This window comes from Coccidioides posadasii, chromosome 1 (genome assembly GCF_018416015.2).
Source record: "Coccidioides posadasii str. Silveira chromosome 1, complete sequence".
Taxonomy (NCBI): Eukaryota; Fungi; Ascomycota; class Eurotiomycetes; order Onygenales; family Onygenaceae; genus Coccidioides; species Coccidioides posadasii.
Genome location: NC_089407.1, coordinates 2599432 through 2614621, shown reverse-complemented (window position 1 = coordinate 2614621; position 15190 = coordinate 2599432). Strand labels below are relative to the sequence as shown.

Here is a 15190-nt window from a genome sequence, read left to right as displayed (position 1 = left end):
ACCTACAGGCTTTGGGACCCAGAAACGAACAGTATAATGATCTCGCGAGATGTTATATTCGACGAGAAATTGGATCAAATCCCTACGAATTCGCTAACCGAAGCCGAATACGTTGAACTCCCGGAGGAGTACGATTACATAGATCCATTGAACGGCTGGCAACACAAGCTACTAGCTTACCTTGCGAAGGAGAAGCCAGAAATCATGAAGAAGCTCGCGGACGGCGAATTAGAGGCTTTAGAGCCCACATACCTGGGCGAAGAGCAAGAAATCCTCTCGGATGCTACGGAGGAAGAAGAGGCAAATGGAGCTGAGCTTCCAGTGCTCAGTACGCGTACAGATATACCAAAATCCATCGCCGAAGCCAAACGCTCTGAAGAGTGGCTTTATTGGAAGGAGGCTCTAGATGTTGAAGTCTCCAAATTACAAGAGAAAGGCACCTGGATCCTAGTCGAGAAGGAACCCCAAATGCAGATCCTCTCTGGCAAATGGGTATTCGATAGGAAGCTCAACAACACGGGTGGCACAGTACGATTCAAAGCCCGTTGGGTCGTACGTGGATTCGAACAGCAAGAAGGCGTTCACTACAAGAAGACCTACGCAGCAGTTGTTAGTGGACCTACAACGAGAGCCTTCTTTGCTATCTCAACAGCCAAGAACTGGAAGGTCAGAGTCTTTGACTTCGTGACAGCCTTCCTAAATGGAACTCTTCCAGAGGACGAACGTGTATACGTTCAACTACCCACTGGATTCAAGCACGGGCGGGGTAACCTAGTAGGGCTCTTACGCCAGGGACTCTACGGGTTGAAGCAAGCTGCTAGGCTTTGGTATCAAGCAGCTACTGACTATCTGAAATCTCTAGGATTCCAGATCTCTCCATACGATGCGGGGTTACTCTACCACAAGAGGAAGCAAATCTACCTAACCCTACACGTCGACGACTGCCGTATAATGGGACCCAACGAAGCCGAAATAGAATGGCTCATTGAGAAGCTTCAGGAACGCTTCGAGATCAAGGAGGTTACGGAACAAGGCCGTTACCTAGGCATGCGGGTTCAAAAGCAGCCGAATGGAGACCTTTTTGTGAACCAGGAACAGTATATCGAGGATCTACTGACTGAATATGGAATGGAAGACTGTAAACCTTCCAAAACACCAATGAAGAAAGGAATAAGCATCGAATTCGCGCCAGATCAGACCCTCAAAGATGGAGTTGACGAGCAGGCTACGCCTACGAATTACAGGAAAGGCCTGGGCTCTCTACAGTTCCTAGTTACGTGTACGAGGCCGGATATTGCATTCGCAGTCAATTATCTGGCGAGATTCAACAGCAGGCCCAATAGGGAAAGCTGGGCGGCGTTCAAGCAGATCCTACGCTACCTCAAGGGCACAAAATCGAAAGGAATAGTCTTCAAAAGGGATATGGATCCTGAAGGCTTGAAACCGGCGGCCAGTTCGGATTCTGACTGGGCTGGAGCCGACCCTGCGTACAAATCCACCAGCGGCTACATTATTACCATGAACGGAGCTCCAATATCGTGGAGATCACAGCGCCAGACGTCCGTCTCGAAATCAACGACCGAAGCGGAGTATTTGGCAGCTAGCGAAGCTGCTTGTGAACTAGTTTGGATCAACGACCTGTTGATAGACGCCGGGGTGATTAGCGAAGGCTCAGCAAAGCTAAGGAGCTCAAAATTAAGTGTTGACAACAAGGGAGCGGTTGACTTAGCCAAAGCTGAAGCTATAACGCGAAGAGCACGCCATATTGAGATTCGGCACCATATGCTAAGAGACTGGGTTCAAAAGGACGAAATCTCAATCGAGCACGTTGGAACCGACGCGAATAAAGCTGACGGGCTCACGAAGGCTCTTGCAATGGATCCCTACGCTCAATTCGTGAGCGCGATAGGGGTGACGAGTTGATACAGGAAAATATGGAGGTTTATCAGTGAAGCCAGCGAAAATACGGTATCGCGGCGAAACGGAGCTAAGCCTAAAGAAGGAATAAATCTGGATTCTGTAATTAATTTTTATCGCGGATTTGAGAGATTTGGAAGCTTTGGATCTTTGTGGCTCTCGCTCGCTGCTGGAGCTCGTTGCATGGGGGGGTGTTAGGTAATCCAACCAGCACCTCGCTCACGTGACCCACATAGATTAGCCGAGATTCCCCTTTAGGTAGCTTAGTGAATGACAAGCATATAAGTCCTCCATCATTTTGCCTCGGATTTTTAAAAAGCCGAAAACCGAGGCTTTGACAAATTGGCCAATCGGATCACACCTATCTTTCGTCAGCGCGGGGAACTGAAAGCTCACAGGCCGCTGTTCGATCGCTTGAAGCAGCATCCGTCTATTGCATCTATCTATGCTAGCAGTATTAGAACGCGGTTAGGAGGTATTAGGATAGATAGACGATATTCAATTACCCAACATGAAAGCGTACTGGTACGATAACAAGGAGGTAACGTCCCCTCCGTCCTCCTTTGGCCCCGCCGATAACGCAACCTACTTTGATCATGCTTGTTGACGTTCGCTTCAGGGCGACCAACGCGCTAGCCACGACTCCGGCCGTGCCGTAGAAGAATCTTATCTTTCAAGCCTTGGTGTCCTATACCGTCGATGCCCCAATATCTCAGACGTCGACTCCCTCGCTAGTGATCGGGGCTACAAGAATCGCGATGAGATCACCATCTCCCCTGAGAAAATGGGCGACGTCTACGAAGAGAAAGTGAAAATGTTTTTCCACGAGCATCTACATGAAGATGAAGAAATCAGATATATCCTTGACGGAGAGGGTTATTTTGACGTACGGAGTGAAGGTGATGAATGGGTGAGGATTGCCGTGGAAAAGGATGATCTCTTGGTATTGCCTGCGGGCATATATCATCGGTTCACGACAGGGGAGAGTAATGTGAGTATTGAACTGATGCGGATTCATGTTACGCCCAGAAAGATTGGGGTTTACTAATCCGGGGGTAAAATAGTACATCAAAGCTATGCGGTTATTCCAGGACGAGCCCAAATGGACCCCTTTGAATAGAAGTCCAGAGGTTGACACAAACAAGCATCGCAAAGCGTATTTGCAATCTCGGACTGTGGCTGCTGCTTAGATAGCCGGCTACTCTCGCACATAGCAACATGATGAAGATTTAAGCCAACATTGTTATACACATTTCATACCCATAATATTACAAACTTCTTCACCAATCAGCTGTGGAATAATTAAAACTCTGTGAACACCATAGTTTTAAGATCATATTCTCGTCAAAATGAGTGTGCACAGTTGTCATAATTACTTTTCAATACCTAGATCCGAAATATCCTGACTCCCCATACATTCCTTGGGAGGCGATAGATTCACCTATATGCGGAGGACGGGGTTCGTGCAAGCGGACCAAAAATAAGATATGACCGGGTTTCTCAAAAGTATCACGCAGATACATTTGAAGCCACTAACCTTCGAACCGGTGTCAGGTCACGGGAACGACATCGGGCAAGGACCCTGGTATTCTGAAAGGATCGTCCCTACAGGCTTGCTCTCGACTATCCTGATTTTGGGGTGAATATCTGACACCAGAAGTCTCATCGCCCGGAGAAGCATTCCGGCGATATCTAAGACCTTCCACATCAGCGTCCCTCGTGGCATGCGACCCTTCAGCCCCAGCATCGCGGGCTCCCAGCATGCTAACGTTAGCAGTGGATACCCCCGCATTCCCACTGGAGCCCACTTCTTGTTGCTCCTCCTGTCCTCTAACCCCGGTCCGGCCCATTCTAGGCCAGATACCCGGTAAGGCAACGACCTGGACTCGTGGCTCAACAACCCTTTCTTCAAACCATGCCTGCACGCGAGCTTCCACCAACTGAGCAACCTTCGGCACGTCTTGAAGGCGGCTCCGCGAACCAATAAGGGAGCGGACAGAAAGGTCAAGTCTATAATCCGGGAGAAAAGAAAATGCTAAGCTGGTTTTGGGAATGCCCGTCGTGCCAGCGTTGTTAGCCTGCGTCACTTGCTCGGTATCTGTCCGCTCTTGACGACGGTTGCCACGTCTATTTGCCCCGGAATAATCATTGGTCTGTAAGGTAGGATCGATATTTGATGGTGATGTGGCTAAATGGGTCGAAGTTTGCGTGGTGCCCGGAACAAACGATATGCATAGTGTCCCTGAAAACCTCACGACAGAAACTGACAGGGCAACAGGCAAGATCGCCGAATAAGGTTTTGGGTAATTAAGAACCAGGTTCGTTTCAATAGCCAAAGAAAGGTTATCATCGCTCAGGTCGACATCCATAAGTGCCTGCAGGCGGCCACCGTCCGAACTCGGGTCATCGATTGCAATAACCCGGCAATTGCTAAATATCGGGAATTCCTCTCCCAGGGATATATCTGTTACTGTAATATCATCGATAAATGACGGCTTTTTCTCCGGATTATTGAGCGTTGTAGCAAGCGACTCGAGTATAGAGGAGGTCGGAGAATCTTTAAGGATATAAGCGGTTTGACGGTACTGAGCGATGGTTTGCGCTATCAGGACATTAAACCAATCCAGCGACTCCGGTTGATGTGTAGAATGGTGAGGCCTATGGCGGCCATGTTTTGAGGTGAAATTGGTGGGATTGGCACTGTAATACGTCTTCCGGAGGATCGATCGAGTATTCGTAGATGAGGACGGTACCGGCCGTAAGACGTTGGAGGACGGCTTCTCTTTCAGCGATCGAGAACCAAGATCCCTTGCTCCACTTATGGAATACGACCGTTTGTGAGGGCTAGTTCGACGAGTCTGGCTCCGGGAGGAAGAGGGAGAAGCTTCACCAAAGATGAAGAACTTGATGAATGCGCCGATTAAGAGAACGACGGAGAGTTGGCCAACCAACAGTCCTTGTGTAAATGAGAGTCTAAGCAGCCATTAGCTTCGTTTTGTAGAATTGGACCTGTGATACAGACGAAGATTGCGCAGGTTGGGCGGAAGTATCATCTATTTAAGCATGAGCGAAGGGTAAGCAAATCCAGTTTTTGCGGGACGCACTTGACATTGTGATCTGACGATGAGCTAGATGGCTTTTCCATTTCAGCTATGACAGCTTTTGCACGATCGATGGACCACCCGCAGCCTCGATGCTCGCTCGTTGACGCTTGTCACCGTTGATATTTAGTCACATGTCCAGGCCATCTAGCGAAGAACGGCACCCGCGAGTGACGTGGAGAGGGAGCATGAAACCCCAACGCGGCTCACCCCCAAACTCTCAATAAATACTCCGTACAGCACGCTTCACCCCGGATTCCAAGCTTTAATGTCAAGATCAATCACCATATATAAATGAATATATTGCTATACAGCTCTAGGCTAGCTCAGAAATGTAAATTCTAGAATAATAATACCCCAAAAAAAAACACTGTCGTTCAAGGGAAAGCATTTGGGGAGGCATGATGTAACTAGATTACTGTATTGTTGTACGGAGTACTCCGTAGCTTTATCACTATGCCTTGTGTAATTCCCATAGCAAATTTTGATATCAAGTCCGAAACGAAACTTAAATGCAAGGTGCTATACTCACTATATCGAAAGATGCGCCAATCCATTTTATATCACCTCTTCTTGAAGAGCTGATGGTCCCCAAGGACGCAAGAACTCCACGTCTTGGGTTCGCACACGACGAAATAGTAAGTGATCAAGGAGTAACTGTCAATAACATTTGGGGTAGCGGGAGAAACGGGTGCCGAAAGCATTTTGGGCATCAGTTGATCAATAATCCCTGCCTGAGCCAGCTGGTTGCAAGGATGAAGGATAAATACATATGCATCCACAGTGTTTAATCCGACAATGGTAGCTCTGAATCAGTATAGGCACCCGATAACACAATGACATACCATTTCTTGAACAAATGAAGGATACGCTCGAACTTCTGCACCCTTTACGGAGTAGGTTGGGCAACAACCTCTTGAACTACATTCAGGACGTACAACCACTGATCACACGGTAGGTTAAAAGAGAAGTAAATAGCACAGCAAAGCTTTCATTCTCCGGCTGGTAAAAGCTCGCTCACACAAGCCAGGGTTCATACTAGAATTGCTCGTGAGCACAATTAGATATATAGTTATCAAAGCATGATTTCTCCGTACGGGGCACCCGGGTTACAAGTAGCATTAGTTTTGGACCTTCATCTGCAGCCTGAACATGGGTTGATGACTCGAGAAATTTTGAGAGACGGATTTCCGGGTATGCCACATCTAGCACATCCCTCCGGCGTGAGATATCAGCCATCACGGGTGGACCTACTCAAGGGTCGGGCGCGTTGCCAGGTGCGCTAGGAAATCCCTCCTTCAAACGTTATGTTATTAGTATTAGGTTGATAAGCTGGAATGGGAAAAGTACCCAGAGTCCGTCATCCATCCAAGATGGGGAAGATACTCCGTTCTAGCCACTATCCATTTCTCGATGGTACTTTCGGTGTCAAATTCTCGCGGGTCATTTCCTTGGGCCTTTCGACATTTCCTGCCACACGCCTCCCCCCCCCGGTGCCCGAGTATTCCCCGAGGGCACTCATAGACCTTTTCTGCACATTTGGAGTACGGGCTGAACTTCGGATCCCTCGTACTGCCGTTCCCGCTCGAGGCTAGTTCGGTGGCCTCCTGGATAGTAGTTTTTACTCGCCAGGTAACACATTTGTTGTAGCACGCGTCCTCCAACCACGCAACAAGCAGCGGACACTGAAAATATTTAGCTTCTTCCAGTACCCTGGAGTACATAGAATAATTGTGCCCCCTCTGAACGTCGAAGGCAAGGGGGAATGTTCCCCGTCGAAGATATTGCATAACATAATCAAAAGCATGCGGGTCACCTTCGATGAATATGGATCCATCCTCCTCCTTCTCGATCGGCCACGCGCCGGAAAAGTAGGACTTGAAGTATTGGCTTTTTTCTACCAATGTTCCAACTGTTGTAAAGTACTGAGATTCCCCTACCCGGAGGACAACGCGTTCCGAGGGGCTGTGCGCCTCAGTTTCCATCGCCAAAAAGACTTTGCAAGTAAGGCTGAGAAATTTTCAAGTCGGGCCTTCCGCCGTAGGAACCTCCCTCATTGCAAGGTTCAAACAAGAAGAAAAGAGACGAAAACTGCGTGGGGTCATAGGCATCAGACTGTTTGCGGGGAGAAGTTCCAGCTTTTGTACTCTGTATAGAATGCAAGGCTTGAGAGCATGCCTTTGGCCACCTACGAGCCTGTAGTTATCAGATTGATCTTATCTCTTGGCGCCGAAGCTGCCACGCTGTTTGCTTGTTAGTCGGAGCGCCGAGATCCGTCCAAGTCTGGACCTGTTGGCTGGCGCAGGGGAGACGCTCAGTTATTGTTTCTGCCTGTAAGCCAGCTTCGGGTGATGAAGTTGTTCTGTTCAACGCGATGCCACGAAATGCCCCGCGGCTGCTCATGATGCCACTTGTCCTGAATGCAATTTGATTCTCTCAACTTGCACAATCCCAACTAGTTAATTCCCACCCTTGAGCTCAATATCGGAGACTCTTTTAAGAGCGAAGCTCTACGGTTAAAGAGAGACACCTACTTCCCCATACCAGCTTTCCCCTGAAAGAAGCGGCCTTCCACGATGCTGCCCATTCCCGCTGCATTTTTCCTCTTCCTCTCCTTCTTCCTCGACCAGACAACAGCCTACAATCCCAACAAATCCCCTTCCCGCAATGCCGTTCTCCTCTCAAACATCCAGACCCTCACTCTCCATGCAAACCGAAAAACCAGCCATCGACGCGTCCACGCTATCCCGCAGCTAACTTGCGTCGGCCCTTCCAAACGCATCTGCTCCTTGTATACACCCGACGTTATGCGCTGCACAAACCAAGGCTACGACTACGACGAGAATGATATCCAGTGGACGTGTACAGCCGAGTTGCCCCCGGAGTTTAAGCTGGGCAGCACGGAAGTAGTGTGCGAAGGGTATAGAGACTCCAATGATCCGTGGATATTGAAAGGAAGTTGTGGGGTAGAGTATCGGATGCTGCTGACGGAGGAGGGAGAGAGAAAATTCGGCTACATGACGGGCGGTGCGTTGGACGACAGAAGTTGGGCAGAGCAGCTGTGGGATTTCGTTAAAGGTGTGGGTACGATTTTTATCGTCATGGGGAGCTTCATTGCGTTGATGAGTTATTGTAATCGGTCGACTATTAACAATGTGAGGGGAGCGGGTGGTTGGTTTGGCGGTGGTGGTGGAGGCGGATGGGGGCCTCCTGGCCCTCCGCCACCCTATGATTACCATGGAAGGTATACGAAGACGGAAACATGGCAGCCGGGATTCTGGTCTGGAGCCCTCGCTGGGGGGCTAGCAGGATACGGGCTGGGAAATCGGCGTTCGTCAGGCCGGAGAACCGTATATACCCCAAGCAGCTCTGGCAGTAGCAGCGCTGGCCCGTCTAACTGGACAAGAGAGAGCACAGGCTTTGGAGGCACAAGACGTCGTTAGGCGCGAAATGCAAAACCCCTCCCTTTTCCCCCGGGGGGGCGCAAATAAGAAATAAGTTACTCTAATCGCTTGGAACTAAGCTTGTTTGGTTTCTATCACTATATAGCTAGCATTCGACATGCGGATAATAATATACATAGTGAAACCAAGACATTTATTAGGAAAGGGCGTGTGATCGATTCGAACTTAAAAGTCATCAATTGTACCAAGAATCTCTTCAGTGCCTCCACCAAATTGGGCGGACTTGGCCTGTTTTTTCTTTTGACTCCGACCTCGCTTCGTATCTGCCCCATTTTCTATACTGGGCAGTACATTTCCATCGCCAGGATTACGAAGCTGCTCCTCACGCGCTTCTCTTTCCTTCGCATGTTGCTGTTCGATTCTCTTCTTCTCCTCCTCCAGCTCTTGATGGATGACCTTGGGATCATCATAGACTGTATTAGTCATCTCCGAGTATGCGTCGAGGTCGACAGCTTCGCGAGGACCAAGTAGCGTCTCCTTGATCCGTTCAGGATCCTTTCTCTCCTCATTGCAAAATTTCAACTTTATATGTCTCCGCGTCCGGCCAGGGAACATTTTGCTGATCATCATAAAGTCCGTTCCGAACATCCTCAGGCCCTTGTAGAACAAATCGGTTAATTCTTCATCCCACGCCTCGTATCTTGTTCGCTTTCCGAAGGATGCTTGATTAATGCGTCGTGTTAGAGGGTTCTCTACCACCTCTTCCATCTCCTCCGCATTCCGAGCCGCATCAGCATGTCGGTCCATTTGCAACGAAGATGTATCCAAGACGATCTCTCCATTCACGATACGCATTTGCGGGCCGCTGGCTTTTATTTCATCCCGACTTAGCCGTTGTTCTCTTGATTCCGACTGCCTTTCGGTCGTATCTTTTTTCTGGTCTTGAGTCGTACTCTGCTCCCTGCTTTCTCTCTCCCTTTGTTTCCTTGCGAATTCTGCAGCTTCCATGCTTCTTAGTTCCATTTCTCGTTTCGACTTTCTCCCTGTGCGTAGGTCTCTACACAGATCTGACATCTTAACAACTGCCGAGACTATCTCGATCGACTCGGCGTTTTCGGGTGTCTCCTCACGTTTCCTCCGGCCGCGGGGTTTCCGTGGACTCACTGAATCCTCCGCACATTCCTCCCCCTCATTTTCCGCTACTCTTTTGCGCTTAGCCTTAGACTTCTTTGACGTAGCGGTTTTCTTAGTGGCCGGGACTGGAGCCTCAGTATCTTGGGTTGTCGTCGACTCCACGGATGGCGTTACAGACGCAGCAGATGCGGTAGGTGCTATGGCCTGACTCTCCGCTTCTCTGCGCGAAGGAGGAAGTATCCGCGTTTCTGGTTCCGAGACTCTGATTCGCTTTGCTGGGCGGACGCTTGTTTGCGAATCAGAGAGCGCTGGGTTCTCTGTGATATCTAGGGTCACGAAGCTCGGACGGCCTGGCGCTGGGGAGCCACCTTGGGCATCAGCTCTCGGAGTACTGATTAACGTAGATCCTGCATTTCCTGTCCCCAGTGACGTTGGCTTTTGTGAAGGTGATTTAACGGTACTAGACTGGGTTTGAGGAGCCGTGGAAACGGAAGACCTTCTTGAAGGTAGGGGGATGCGAACGGCCTTGGGGGATGCGGGGCTTCGACGTGTTCGGGGCGAAGGTGAAGAGGGTTGAGCTGACGGTTTTGCATGTTCTGGAGACTTAACAGGAGTCGAAGAAGATGCTGGTGCCGGACGTGCCGTTGCCGGTGGGGACGATCGTGCTTGGGAAGAGATTTGCGATGCTTGCGACGGTTGCAGAGTGGTGTCTCGTGCTGGCGGGGCTGGGGTAGTGGAAGGAGCAGGCGCACGACGCGCTGGTATCTTGGGAGCGAATTTTTTCCCGGATTTATCTACCAATAATTGATTAGCATGCATAGAGCGCGTCGAGCGGGGGAGGGGAAAATCTGGGCTCACTGATGACAGAGCTCGAGAAGGAAGCCATGGCGGCGTTTGGCCCGCGTCTGGCAGTCTCACTCGGGCTAATGCGGCGATACGTGCGTGGTCCACGTTGCGGTCGTCGCGCTCATCGTCCACCACGGTCGTCGGCAAGTCGAGTTGTGGGCGTCGGTCTGGGTTGGATGGATGGATTGGAGGGGGGCAAAAGCCGCGACCCAGCGCAGGCCGCCGCCAAGCCCCGTGGCGCAGAGTCAATCTGTGAGTCACGTGAAAATGCCAAGCGCTACGCTAAGACTGGAACGGGTGGAAAATCCTCCCTTTGAACTTCACTCTCACCACGACCTCAACTCTTTCCTCTCTGCCCGTGTTGTCCTTCTCCTCCTCTTTGCCGCTTTCCTTCGCGTCAGTCTCGCCAGTCGGTCTGAAGGCTTTCTGGCGGCTGCTTTTGTTGTCTCCTTGGTGTTGAGGCCGCGCCTCTCATTACATGAACCGGCATTACCCTGATGACGGTCATCGAGGCGTCAACGGTCCCTTTAACCAAGCCTGGTCTTGTCGGCAAGATGGAGGACCGGAAAAGGCCTGCTTCCCATGATCCTAGCGATTCTACCCCTCCCTCGAAGAGGCAAGCGACCTCTGTGAATGGTGGTGCCAAAATTCACCCTGACGCCGATATGCCATGGAAGGACGATTTGGAGGTATGTTGCAGGATGCTATCTGCGAAATGATAAAACGTTTCCCTTCATTTGGTGGCAAGTCGATTCGCCGATAACGGAGGCTAATTAGCACTCCTGAATAGCGATTCCAGAAAGATGCAATCCTGCGTCAGATGCAAGAGTACAAGCGCGAAAAAACAACACTAGAAGCCCGCATCAAGGAATTGACAAAATCCGCTGCTTATCACGATGAACACATTCGTGTTATTGACGCCTGGCTGCAACAGGTACTTGTTTTCCACTCCACTCTTTCGTCCTGTTTAGTTTTGAGGTTGGGACTTAACTGATTCTTTTCTTTTTCTTTGCGATTTTAGTTGCTTGACGAAGTTAAAGTTTTACTCGGGCCTCTAGGCGAAGCCTCTGAAGGTAGCCAAATTCCCTGTCCAAGACAAGCTATTGTTCGCTGATACAGATTGAAAGATTCATCCCCACCCCAAAGCGCTCTGTTGTTTACCGGCAATGAGAATTTTCAAAAGCATTTAAAGGATCGCGCCGATTTAATTAAGTCTACTATGTCGTTACTATCCGCGCGTGCTCCGAAAGCTTCGCGTGACGTGGCAGAGCTGCAGTCTCAGCTCAATAAAAAACTAGCAGAAGAAAAAGCAACAATCGCGGAACTCGATCAAGCGCTAGCTGATAAGCAACAGCTCGAAGAGCGCCTCGAAGCAGCGTCACTTCGATATATGGTCGCGGAGAAAAGGATAGATAGGGCGAAGAGTCTGACAGTTGCTCGATTGGAAAAGCAATATATTCTTGGAGCACAAAAGTCTAGTGGAGAAAATATGTCGGCCCGACGCGAGGAAAGTTCCGGTCCTAATGGTCCGTCCGATTCGACAGAAAAACTTTCCGAATTAGAGATGTCCTACAACAAAACCATTGCAATTTCGGAAATTCAGAAAGAACAAATTGAGAAATTGGAAGCTGAGAACTCGAAACTATCCACTCAATTAACGGATCTACATGTTAAGGTAAGCTAGTCGGTTTCTGCTAGCCTTTTTACCGAACATTGTCTAACATAGTCAGCTTTCGAAATTATCCGATGAAGATTATTCCCAGACCGATCTCTTTAAACAGCTGAAGTCTCAGCATGAAGATGTGATTAAGCGAGTAAATCACCTCGAAGCGACGAATGTACAATTACGCGAAGAAGCCAAGAAACTTCAAACAGAAAGGACAGCATATCAAGTTCAAATAGAAAACGAGGTTCAAGCTTCTCTCGGTGAAAAGGAAGCCTATCTCTCTAAAGTAGAGTCGGATTTGGCTCGTATCAGAAACGCTCGGGATGAACTGCTTGCTGACCAGCAAATGCGGAAGGCCGCTCAAGAGCAAGAAAAATTTTCATTGGTTCAGATGAAGGAACTACTGGAAGCCCGAGAAGCTCGTATTACATCGCTTGAGTCGGAAGTTGAGCGACTACATCTTCAAATAGATGGCGTCAAAGATGTCCGTTCGGCGACGACTGAACTATCCATGGACGAATTGAGGGCGAAGTACGAGACTCTGGATAAACAATACGAGTTACTGAATACCGAGCTTTCCTCGATGCAAGCAGCCTTCAAGCGGACGTCTAAACTCGCGTCTCAGAAGATCACTGAATTTGCCAATCTCGAAGATAAGATTCAGCGGCTAATAGCAGAGAAGTCGAAAGCCGATCAAAAATATTTTGCTGCCATGAAGAGTAAGGAAGCGCGTGATTTGGAACTTCGGACACTACGAGTTCAAAATATGAAAAGTTCCGATATCATATCTCAACTCAAAGATTCCGAAAGTATGACCCGGAATCTTGTCTCAAACGTTGAAAAGCAGCTTTCAGAGACAAAGGAAGCTTTGAATAGCGCCCTTGCGCAACATCGAGCATCCCAGCAGCAGGTCACAGAAGCAAATCTTGCCATTCAGGGATTAAGGCTACAAGTTGCAGAACTGAAAGCTCTTCTTGCCAACAGAGATGCCTCCCTCGCGTCCGCCAATAGTACTTGCCGAAAAGCTGAAAATACGGTTGAGGGTCTTAAGTCAATCCTCGCGGACACCAAGAAAAGCCTCGAGTCTTGGAAGGCGAAGGGGTTGGGTAATTCTTCCTCGGAATACGAAATGCTGAGAGTAAGTTTCTTCTCTTTGATAAGCCCACCGGGTACCTGTTAACGTTTCCTCAGACTCTGGCACTCTGTACCGTGTGTCGCAGAACTTGGAAAAACACAGCAATCAAAACTTGTGGTCATGTGTTCTGCAAAGAGTGTGTCGAGGAAAGACTCACTTCTCGGTCTAGAAAATGTCCTAATTGCAATAAGTCATTCGGTAACAACGACTACATGCACATCACCCTTTAACGATTCTCCCGGTATTTTTTCTGCGTTTATCGCCAAGCTCGCCTTTACATTCTCGTTTTGTACAATACCTTTTAGTTCTGTTTATCCCCTTCTTTCGTGGCGCTTTCATGAGAGTTGAACGAGGAGACTCGGCCTGTCGTGGTAACAATCTCGAAACGGATGGCGCTGGAAACAATGCGGGCTTTTTTGCCGTCTTTAGCATGGGTTTTTTCACAGCGGTTTTCCTGCAGTTCATGAGGCGGAGGTGGCGTTTATCTTCTGGGTCCGGCGGTTTTGCCTTAGGCTCCGTTAGGCAGTTGTTGGAGTTTTGCGGTCTGTTCAGGGTATTCCGTCGATTGGGACGGTCGGGTTGGCCTAGGGTTTAGCTTACACGATGTACATAAATACAACTGGCGTGTGTACGAATTTTGATCATTCTTCGACGCAATCAAGGATGCTATTATTCGGCTTTCTATCTTGCCCTGATCTTCGGGCGGATGTTCCTTTACACCTCACGAGTTGAATATCCTGCTGTAGAGAAGCTCATGCCGGCCCAACCATAAGTCAATGACCGGAACTACCTGCCCAGCATTTTCCGGCTCAACATCCCATTCCCTTTGAATTCTTTGTACAATTAAATTCTGCAACGCTCGACTAGCTAATATCTCTTGTGCCTGATAGGGGCCCATAACAGACGCTCTCACCGCGGCGCTGAGTAAGGCTTTTGCATGATTCAGCATAAATACATATGCCATCTGGCGTAGATTCACTCCCATAGCGGCGCAAACCACGCCCCAAAGAGGTCCGAGATGGCCGTTCGGATGCCCATTCAGCAGATCTTCATCCCCATCGGCTGAAGGTTGTTTCAACAATTCTGAAAACGAATGCAGAGCAGCAGATGCCAACTGCGCATGAGCAGAGGGTCGATCTCGGGTGGTTTCTCCGCCTGCGTTATTTGTGAAAGAGGCGGCTCCGTAGGAGGCCTTGAAAGATCGTTCCCAGACGACTAGTAATGCCATACCTTGTGCCACGCTCGCTCTGCGAGCCACGCAACATGGCGTGGAGGCGTCGAGATCATTGTCAAGGGTTTCGAGGTGATCGGGATATCTATGTGATTTGAGGACATAAGGCAATGTAGTGCTTGCTATCGAGGATATCGAGAGTCTGAGGAAATCGTAAAAAGAGCCAAGCAGAGATGTGTTGGGTGGTAAGGGCTTGTTGTGAAGGATGTAGGATTCTAACCCACTGGAGTAGGCGAAGGAGCCAAGAGGAAGGGCCGAGTCAGATAGCAGGAAGAGAGAGTGAGAGGAGGACATGGACGGTATAAAATCTGCTCCGTAAGTTTGTTTAGCTGTGATATACTTAGGAAAACGCTCCAAAATGAAACGGACCATTGGAATTGACGTCAGCAATTTGCAGTGAGCCTTCATTCTGTCGATTCAAAAGGGTCATGGCCTTTTCTAGCTGGCGTTCCAGACCTTTAATCTCATTTTCAAGCTCTTCGCGTGATTTCCCTATTGCCATGTCATCCGGTGAACTGTGCTGCGGACTTCCTATAGTGTGTTGTCTTGCTAAGGATGCGGGTTGGTAAGGCTCTCCAGAGCTAAAATTGCCCGGATTCACCGCCGTGGCTCGGGTCAGCAGAAAAAGCTTAGCTCCAGGCCGCCCGATACATGATCCGATCTCGCCGCTCACAGGACAAAATTGCCGTCGCACGGTTGGGGTGTTCCGACTGATTGATGGTATTACAATGCAATTGACGTGATAGCTTGCGAGTT

At 49.2% G+C, this 15190-nt stretch overlaps 7 protein-coding genes across 7 annotated transcripts; 3 read left to right on the top strand and 4 right to left on the bottom strand.

The window, feature by feature from the left end:
* The first annotated feature begins 2293 nt into the window (after positions 1-2293).
* On the top strand, positions 2294-3267 carry ADI1 (1,2-dihydroxy-3-keto-5-methylthiopentene dioxygenase). Its single transcript, XM_003071080.2, has 3 exons — positions 2294-2458; positions 2537-2908; positions 2982-3267. Exons 1-3 carry the CDS (start codon positions 2429-2431, stop codon positions 3105-3107), a joined length of 528 nt encoding a protein of 175 aa, XP_003071126.1. The 5' UTR covers positions 2294-2428; the 3' UTR covers positions 3108-3267.
* A 95-nt stretch (positions 3268-3362) lies between these two features.
* On the bottom strand, positions 3363-5028 carry MMM1 (ERMES complex subunit mmm1; the record flags this gene model as incomplete). The annotated part of the gene is made up of 3 exons (XM_066123311.1): positions 3363-4890; positions 4940-4970; positions 5022-5028. The coding sequence occupies 3 exons, from the start codon at positions 5026-5028 to the stop codon at positions 3468-3470; spliced, it is 1461 nt and encodes a 486-aa protein (XP_065979385.1). The 3' UTR covers positions 3363-3467.
* A 986-nt stretch (positions 5029-6014) lies between these two features.
* D8B26_000712 (uncharacterized protein) lies at positions 6015-7161 on the bottom strand. The gene is made up of 2 exons (XM_003071078.2): positions 6369-7161; positions 6015-6314 (listed from the first exon to the last, which is right to left on the bottom strand). The coding sequence occupies exons 1-2, from the start codon at positions 7001-7003 to the stop codon at positions 6269-6271; spliced, it is 681 nt and encodes a 226-aa protein (XP_003071124.2). The 5' UTR covers positions 7004-7161; the 3' UTR covers positions 6015-6268.
* A 433-nt stretch (positions 7162-7594) lies between these two features.
* Positions 7595-8461, top strand: D8B26_000711 (uncharacterized protein; the record flags this gene model as incomplete). Its single annotated transcript, XM_003071077.1, has 1 exon — positions 7595-8461. One exon carries the CDS (start codon positions 7595-7597, stop codon positions 8459-8461), a length of 867 nt encoding a protein of 288 aa, XP_003071123.1.
* Positions 8462-8622: 161 nt separating this feature from the next.
* Positions 8623-10442, bottom strand: BDP1 (Transcription factor TFIIIB component B; the record flags this gene model as incomplete). Its single annotated transcript, XM_003071076.2, has 2 exons — positions 8623-10350; positions 10415-10442. 2 exons carry the CDS (start codon positions 10440-10442, stop codon positions 8648-8650), a joined length of 1731 nt encoding a protein of 576 aa, XP_003071122.2. The 3' UTR covers positions 8623-8647.
* A 300-nt stretch (positions 10443-10742) lies between these two features.
* Positions 10743-13505, top strand: BRE1 (E3 ubiquitin-protein ligase bre1). The gene is made up of 6 exons (XM_003071075.2): positions 10743-11091; positions 11193-11336; positions 11424-11475; positions 11530-12077; positions 12133-13206; positions 13260-13505. Exons 1-6 carry the CDS (start codon positions 10900-10902, stop codon positions 13431-13433), a joined length of 2184 nt encoding a protein of 727 aa, XP_003071121.1. The 5' UTR covers positions 10743-10899; the 3' UTR covers positions 13434-13505.
* Positions 13506-13517: 12 nt separating this feature from the next.
* Positions 13518-14965, bottom strand: D8B26_000708 (uncharacterized protein). The gene is made up of 2 exons (XM_003071074.2): positions 14804-14965; positions 13518-14742 (listed from the first exon to the last, which is right to left on the bottom strand). The coding sequence occupies exons 1-2, from the start codon at positions 14934-14936 to the stop codon at positions 13925-13927; spliced, it is 951 nt and encodes a 316-aa protein (XP_003071120.2). The 5' UTR covers positions 14937-14965; the 3' UTR covers positions 13518-13924.
* Between the last annotated feature and the right edge of the window lie 225 nt (positions 14966-15190).

Coding starts and splice junctions, on each gene's coding strand:
- ADI1 (XM_003071080.2), top strand. CDS start 2,429: ATGAAAGCGTACTGGTACGATAACAAGGAG. Junction 2,459..2,536: donor ACTGGTACGATAACAAGGAG/GTAACGTCCCCT, acceptor CGTTCGCTTCAG/GGCGACCAACGCGCTAGCCA. Junction 2,909..2,981: donor TCACGACAGGGGAGAGTAAT/GTGAGTATTGAA, acceptor GGGGTAAAATAG/TACATCAAAGCTATGCGGTT.
- D8B26_000712 (XM_003071078.2), bottom strand. CDS start 7,003: ATGGAAACTGAGGCGCACAGCCCCTCGGAACGCGTTGTCCTCCGGGTA. Junction 6,315..6,368: donor GGATGGATGACGGACTCTGG/GTACTTTTCCCA, acceptor TAACGTTTGAAG/GAGGGATTTCCTAGCGCACC.
- BRE1 (XM_003071075.2), top strand. CDS start 10,900: ATGACGGTCATCGAGGCGTCAACGGTCCCTTTAACCAAGCCTGGTCTT. Junction 11,337..11,423: donor TTGACGCCTGGCTGCAACAG/GTACTTGTTTTC, acceptor TTGCGATTTTAG/TTGCTTGACGAAGTTAAAGT. Junction 12,078..12,132: donor TAACGGATCTACATGTTAAG/GTAAGCTAGTCG, acceptor TAACATAGTCAG/CTTTCGAAATTATCCGATGA.
- D8B26_000708 (XM_003071074.2), bottom strand. CDS start 14,936: ATGGCAATAGGGAAATCACGCGAAGAGCTTGAAAATGAGATTAAAGGT. Junction 14,743..14,803: donor TGCTGACGTCAATTCCAATG/GTCCGTTTCATT, acceptor CTTACGGAGCAG/ATTTTATACCGTCCATGTCC.